The 8,184-nt window shown below is 43.8% G+C and overlaps 1 protein-coding gene across 1 annotated transcript in view; it reads right to left on the minus strand.

Annotated features, from left to right (window-relative positions):
- PCTP (phosphatidylcholine transfer protein) overlaps positions 1-6,557 on the minus strand; it is a 39,312-nt gene extending 32,755 nt beyond the window's left edge. Inside the window, exon 1 of the mRNA XM_006832407.1 lies at positions 6,344-6,557. Within this exon, the coding sequence (XP_006832470.1) occupies positions 6,344-6,484 (141 nt within the window). The 5' untranslated portion in view covers positions 6,485-6,557. The remainder of the gene's footprint in view (positions 1-6,343) is intronic.
- Between the last annotated feature and the right edge of the window lie 1,627 nt (positions 6,558-8,184).

The following is an 8,184-nucleotide window of genomic DNA, read 5'->3' on the forward strand; positions in this document are numbered from 1 at the left end:
CAATTTAGATAATAAATTCTTGGGAATTTGAATAATTAAAAAAAAAAAAAAAAGAATTTTGCAAGACCAAGAACCTATTCAATGCAAATAGCTTTTTTCAATGTTGGTTTGCACCACAAGGTCGGCAGTTCAAATTCACCAGCAGCTCCTAGGAAACCCTACACAGGGTCACTGTGAGTCAGAACTGATTCGATGACACTTAACAACAACAACATACACGTGGACCTCACTAGATTTCATCCAATTGACTACATCTGTGAGACAAGACGACCGAGAAGTTCAATATCATAAGCCAGATTCCAACAGTGGAACAGACCATCAATTGCTCATATGCAAGTTCTGGCTGAAGCTGAAGACAATCAAAATACATCCATGAGATCTTCAGTATATCGCAGCTGAATTTAGAGACTATCTCGAGAATAGATTTGATGCATTTGAACATTAATTCTCAAAGACCAGAGAAGTTTTACATCAACAACATTATATATGAAGAAAGCAAAAGGTCATTAAAAGTCAAGAAAAGACAAAAGTGGGTATCACAAGAGACTCTGAAACTCACTCTTAAATGTAGAGGCTAAAGCAACTAAAAAAAATGATGAAGTAATGGAGTTGAACAGAAATTTTCAAAGGATGGCTCCAGAAGCAAAGGAAAGTATTATAAGGAAATGTGCAGAGATCCAGCATTAAAAAGCCAAAACAAAAGAACAAACACACATTGAACTGAAGAACTGAAGAAAAAAGTAAAGCCTTAACTTGCAAGATTGAAGGATTCTATGGGCAAAAAAAGAGTCCTGGTTTGGCGCTGTGGGTTAATGCACCAGACTGCAAAGCCGTTTGAAGTGCAGGGTCGTCAGTGGTTCAAGCTCACCAGCTGGTCCTTGGAAACCCTATGGGTTGGAACTGACAGGACCAGGACGGCACTAAAACAACAACAACACAGGTAAAGGAAAAAAACAAACAAACACCTGGAGTCCTGGTGTGGTGCTGCAGGATAAGCACTCTACAGCAAAGTTGGTTTGAGCCACAAAGCCGACAGTTCAATCTTACCAGTGGCTCCTCAGAAACCCTATACGGGGTCGCTATGAGTCAAAACCTACTCAATGGCACTTAATAAGAACAATATGGACAAAATACTGATCAGTACAGGAAAAATCAAAAAAAGATGAAAGGAATATACAGTATACCAAAAAGAAATGATCAATATTCAACTATTTCAGGAGGTAAGCATATGATCAGAAATTAATGGTACTGGAAAAGTCCAAGCTGCACTGAAGACATTAGCAAAAAACAAGTTCCAGGAACTGACAGAATTGAGATATTTCAACAAAGTGATACAGCACTATAAGCTCTCACTAGCCTATACCAAGACTTTTGGAAAACAGATACCTGGCCAGCTGACTGAAACAGATTCATATTTGTGCCCAACAGAATGTGTAAATTATGGAAAAATATTAATATCACACACAAGTGAAATTTTGCAGAAGATAATTCAATACGGGTTGCCGTCACACATCAACGAGAAGCTGCCAGAAATCCAAGTTGGATTAAAGAAGAAGACTTGGAATGAGGAATATCATTGCTGACTTTAGATGGATCTTGACTGAAAGCAGAGAATACCAGAAAGATGACTACTTGTGTTTTATTGACTACACAAAGGCATTTTACTGTGTGGATCATCAACTATGGATTATAAATCACCACTTCAAAGAATGGTAATTCCAGAATACTACTTCACTGTGCTCATGCAGAACCTGTACCTACAACCAGAGGTGGTGGTTCGAACACAACATGGGAATACTGTGTGGTTTAAAATCAGGAAAAGGGTACATGAGGGTTGTAATCTTTCACCATATGTATTCAATCTGTGTGCTGAGCAATTAATCCAAGAAACTGCTGAGCACACTTCTTGGATTATTTGGCTCAGGACTGGAGGAAGATTCATTAAGGTGAGATATGCAGATACAGCCTTGCTTCCTGAAAGCGAAGAGGACATGAAGCACTTGCTGACGAAGATCAGAGAAAAGACCTTCAGTATGAATTACAACTCAATGCAAAGAAAACAAAAATCCTCACAACTGGACCAAGAAACAGCATCATGAATGAAGAAAATACTTGACTCTTGTCAAGGATTTTATTTTACTTAGAACCATAACCAATGCTCACAACAACAGTCAAGAACTTGAATGAAGTATTGCATTAGGTGAATCTGCTACAAAAGACTTTTTAAAATGCTAGCTAGCAAAGGTGTCACCTTAAAGACTAAAGTGCACTTGACCCAAGCCCTGGTATTTTAAATCAACTCATAAGCAATGGACTGACTTGATGGCACTCACCACCAACAACAACATGTGAAAGCTGGGCAATAAATAAGGAAAAGGCAAGAATAATGGAAGCATTTGACTTATAGTGTTGGAGAAGAATATTGACTATGCCATCGACTGTCCAAAGAATGAACAAATCTGTTTTGAATGAAGTACAGTCAGATTCACTGCTCCTTGGAAGCAACTATGGTGAGATTTCATCCCTTATACTTTGGACATACTATCAGGATTACCAGTTCCTACCAGAGGACATCAAGTTTGGTCAAGTAGAGGGTCAGCAAAAAAGAGGAAGATCCCACCAAGATGGGCACAGTGGCAGAACAATGGGCTCAAACAGAACAATCATTGTGGCGAAGTTTCAGGACCAGGCAGTGTTTCATTCTGTTGTACACGGGGTTACTGTGAGTCTGAACTGCCTCAACAGCACCTAACAACAAGTTTAAAACCAGTCTGCCTTCCGCATGTTGGTGTTCTTGTTGTTAGATGCCATCTAGTTGGTTCAGATTCATGGTGACCTTATGCACAGCAGAACAAAACACGGCCAGGCCCTGAGCCAGCCTCACAATCACTGTTAAGCTTGAGCCCACTGCTGCCGTCCCTGTGACAATCCACCTCTTTGAGGGTCTCCCTCTTCTATGCCGACCCTCTACTTTACCAAGAATGATGTCCTTTCTCCAGGGACCAGGTTCCCACCTGATGATATGTCCAAAGTATGAGAGACCAAGTTTGGCCATCCTGGCCAAAATAAGGTTGTTTAAAAAATGTCCACCTTCCCATCAAGGTGTCTGTTAAAATTACACTAGAAACTGATTCTGCCAGCCCGAGGCTGAAGGAACCCTGGCAGCAAAATGGGCCAGCACTGGCTACTGCCTGAAAGACTGGCAGTCTCCTCCTGTAGATTGTAGCCTAAGAAGGCCTAGGGCCGTGCTCCTCTGTCACACCGGGTCCTTATGAGTCCAAGCCAACTTGATGGCACCTAACAATAACAACAACCCTAGACTTGGAGCTTCTTATTCAAGTTGTTATACCCAATAATCCTGGTACATAGCAGGCCTTCAGTGTTTGTAGAGTGAATAACTGCCAGCATGACCAAACCACAAATGCAGAGAGACCTCAGTTACTGGGACTCTGGACTGCGCTACTTCAAACACTTACAAATGAATACAACAAACCTTTCATAATACAGAGCAGAACAAATATGGAAAGTTGGTAAGAGGTCATATTTGCATTTTCTGCCAATTGAGAAGGAATAGTGAAAACATCAAAGGATTCCTTGAAGTTCTTTGTTTTCTAAATATTCAAGGGAAGGTATAAACAGGGCCACCACCAGCCTGATACTCATCATCAGGAGATTACCATTTCTGAAACAGCAGAGATCTATAGTAGGGCTCCATATTGTGGATATACTGTGGAATGACTCTTCCCCAAATTCAGCTAAACATCACTCAATTGTTATCCACCAAAACGGAGTAACTAGGAGTAACAGGAGGGAGACTGCCTCCAAAACCAAAGGTATGCCTCGAGAGAGAAATTTCTTTCACCTTCAGATTATCTGTTACAGTATCAGGTCCGCCATTTTAGGCTGTACCTTCCGGGTTCTTCCCTCTCCCCTCCCTTCAACTCCATTTTGTAATCCTAGGTTTCTGTTTCCCCGCCCTAAACTACAAGAGCACATAGTGTAAAGGGCAACATGGCTTTTGATAGGCCAGAGCTAAATTACCCCAGCAATGACCTATATAAGATCACTCCCTTCCCGTTGGCTCTCTCTTCTCTTCTGCCTCCTGCCTTCTCTCTCTGGCAGAGGTCACCTTCCTCTTCCTTATCCTGAATAAAAGTCTCTAGACAGGCCATCTGGTGTGCAGTGTGGTTGATGAGCAGCGCCGGGGTGTTTTTGCCCTTTCATTATCAGTTGTTGTTGTTACGTGCCGTGGAATTGGTTCGGACTCATAGTGATCCTGTATAGGGTTTCCGAGGGGCGGCTGTTGATTTTGAACCTCCGATCTTGCAGTTCAGTCACATTAACCCGCATAATATCAGTACTCTTCATTTATTTGGAGCAGTGTCTCATTCTTAGTACTATTGTAATTTTGGGCCCAATAATTCTTTGTTGTGGGGGACTGCTGTACATCAGAGTTGTTGTTAAGTGCCATCGAGTCGGGTCTGGTTCATAGCGACCCTGTGAAGGACTTCTGAGGTGTGTGTTTGAACAGGTGTGTATTTGAACTTCAGATGGTGTGTTTGAACAGCTGACTTTGTGGTTCACAATCCAGTGCTGGTCCTACAACACCACACCAAGAGTCTGTGAGAGAGTTTTACATAATTCACGAAGAGTTTTACAGGCATTGACAAATTTAATTTGAATTCCTCATTGCCTCTAAAACTGCAGAGCAGGATTTTCATTTGTTTCACATATGAGAAAATTCTTTGCAAATGTTTGATGTTTTAAAATATTAAGACATTTCATATTTAGTATATGAAATATTATAGTTTATGTAAGCTAAAGGACTCCTGGTGTGGCAGTGTGGGTTAATGCGATGGACTGCAAAATCTGTTTGAATTGCAAGGTTGGCAGTTCAAGCTCACCAGCCGCTACTCGGAAACCTTATACAGGGTCGTTACGGGTAGGAACTGGCTCAATGGCACTTAACAAAAATAATAAAAAATTATAGTTAGGAGTTGGTATGGTACTGTAGGATAAGCACTGGACTGCTAACTGCAAGGTAGGTGGTTCAAACCCACCAGCCACAAGTCAGAAACCCTATACAGGTCACTATGAGTCTGACTCGATTATACTCAGTAACAATGGTAAAAGTTCAATTAAGATCCCTGGTGATACTGTGGTTATGTGCTTGGCTGGTAGCCAAAGGTCAACAGTTCAAACCTTCCAGTCATTCCTTGGGAAAAAGATGGGGGCAGTCTTCTGCCACAAAGATCACAGCCTTGGAAACTGCCCCATGGGGTAACTCGACTCTCTCTTACAGGGTCCCCTATGAGTCAGAATCAACTCTAAGGCACTAGTGCAACTGCTTAAAAAAGCACTGCATAGATAACATCTTAGCTCTGCCATCAGTTTAGATAGGTAGAGAATTGTTTCATCCTTCTAGGCCTGCTTCTTCCATTCATGAAATGTGAGGTTAAGCCAGGTGAGCATTAGGACTCAGCCTGGCTCTAAGTCTATAATGCCAGGAAAGTTCAATTTCATTTATGTTACATGAAGGTGCCTTTGAACCTACTTGACATTCAGCTACTATTGCACAAACCATGGGTGACAGACCTCAGGTATCCTGTGTTTCACTGGCTTCCTAAAGCCTCGGGGAATGCCTTGAAATTCTCTTATCAACTCCAGGTCCCTTGGTGGCACAAATGATTAGTAGAGTTGGCTGCTAACACAAAAGTTAGAGATCAGAATTCACTCAGAAGAAAGTGCTTAAGAAGAAAGGTCTGGGGATCTAGTTCCAAAAATTCAGCCACTGAAAACCCTGTGGGGCACAGCTCTACTCTGACACACTGACATCACCGTGAGTTGGAATTCACTTGAAAGGAACCAATAATTCTTCCTACCCCTTTCATCTTGCTGCCTGAACCATAAAATTAAAGCCAATAAATTAAGTTGAACTTACAAGAAAGGGGTGACAATCAAAGAAGCCAGTTACTAAAATGACTGGCGATCCCGGCAGGCCCTTTCTTGCCAAGCCCTCACACCAACTTCTGTCACTGAAAGTCCTGTCGATTTTCTCAATCTGTCTACCCACCACCGCCACTGGCACCCACGTCCCCTGCAGGTAAGTGACTTCGTGCATGGTTCTACGAATCTCTACTAACAAACCACTTCCTCCGTGGGGCCAACGACACGAGGGTGAGATTGAATTTGGATAGTGTCCCAGCTCCCGCCAGGGAGACCCGCGCTCCTCGCAGCGCTGCTTCGGCCCCTCCAGCAAACCAGCCCTGGCCCCTCTGTGTCTGCAGCTCCGTCCTCCCCGCTAGGTGATTTGCCCCGGTGCGCTTCAGCCCCCGGCCGCTACCTGGTCCAGCAGCCGGTAGATACTGATGCCCAAAGTGTCAACCAGCAACTGCCAGTTGGCCCCGGCCAGCGCAGGTTGCTGGAGCTCGGCGCAGGCCTCCCGGAACTGCTCCTCCGAGAAGCCAACCGCTGCACGATCCATTCTTCCGCAGCCGTGGCTCCTCTGTCCAAACAGAAGGCCGCAGACAACGTTGTGTGAGCCCGGGGGCGGGGCCAGAGGGTGATTGGCAGTGAGGAGGAGACAGAATCTAGAGAGGCAGGGCCTAGGGGGTGGGTCTAGAAAGTGGGCGGAGTTGAGCAGGAGGTAAAATTGAGAGAAATTGGACTTCAACACACTTCTAGCAATTGACCCCTGGGAAATTTTTCAAGCATTTCCGCTCTGCCTTCCCAGGCTCCTAAACCTACCAATCTCTCAGATAATTCCCCTACCTTCTTCAGAGAACGGTAGACCTCAAAGAAGAGCTTGGAGGATACGGGGAGGTATTATGGGATGCACTACTGTAAGGGTTTTCTGAAACGACAATAGTGTTCCTGTTCCCTCGCCTCTAATAAAAAGTCTCACTTTTTTTTGTGATGCATTTAAAAGAAGGGGTAATCCATCACACCACCAAAGGGATCTATGGCACAAAAGTGATTAAGAAATCTAATCCAACCCATGTATCCAAAACAGAGGAGGAGTTATCATGTTGGAACTTCAAGATAATTTTGCCACCCTGGAAGGTGGAATATGATCCCAAAGGGATCAATGTGACAGCACAGGGTTTCTGCAGCTTGCGCAAATAAGATCTTTGTGCAATTCAAAGAACACTGTTCCTTTGAAGTCCCTCAAGTATTTTTCTATTTCCCATTGTGAGAAATTCTCAAGATGGTCCACCTTCAGGAATAAAGGGCTCATGAGATTGTGAGAGCAGACATAGGTTGTTCATTCACACCCAGGGATATGTAAGCAGGATGAATCGGGGGAAGGGAGGAACGAAATCTGTTCTAGGACTTTTGTGGTGGTAGTTGTGTGCTGTGAAGTCATTTCTGACTCACAGTGACCCTGCATAGGGTCTCCAAGGCTGTAAATCTTTATGGGAGCAGAAAGCCTCATCGTTCTCCCACAGAACAGCTGGTAGTTTCAAACTGCTGACCTTGAGATTAGCAGCCCAGCTCAACCACTACACTATCAGAGCTCCTTGTTCTAGGACTGTTGTTGTTGTTGTTAAGTGCTGTGGAGTCTGTTCCTACTCATAGCGACCCTACACAGGGTTTCCGAGGCTGTAAATCTTTATGGGAGCACAAAGCCTCATCTTTCTCCCGCGGAACCGCTGGTAGTTTCGAACTGCTGACCGCCCGATTCGTAACCACTATGCTACCAGAGCTCCTTGTTCTAGGACTAGGAACTTTAAATAAAAACAGACATTAAGACCATGGTCACCATTCGGGCTACTCTGGGGGGAGGTAAATGGGACATTCATGGGTAGAATTGTAAATGGGGAACTGGAACGGGACAAGGGGCTTTTTTGAGAGAGGGGAATAAAACTGTGGACTGGCCATGCGGCACATCTGCCCGTGTCTAGTGGGTTGGGTGCCCAATTTTGCAAAATCAAATAAAGAAAACCTCACTCTCATTCAAATGAGTCCAGACTAGATTACTTGAGCGTTTGTCAAGATCCATGTTTCTCACACCACGAGCGAGCAGCCCACACCTGACTGAATTAAGTCATTGTTATGTGTCCACGCATCAATTCTGACTCATAACAACCCTGTACAGGATTTCCAAGGAGCAGCGGGTAGGTTAAATATTGAAACAATGCAACAGATTCACTTGGCTGCCAATAAACTGTGGAAATCCATGTT

Source organism: Chrysochloris asiatica, unplaced genomic scaffold (assembly GCF_000296735.1).
Source record: "Chrysochloris asiatica unplaced genomic scaffold, ChrAsi1.0 scaffold00007, whole genome shotgun sequence".
NCBI lineage: Eukaryota > Metazoa > Chordata > Mammalia > Afrosoricida > Chrysochloridae > Chrysochloris > Chrysochloris asiatica.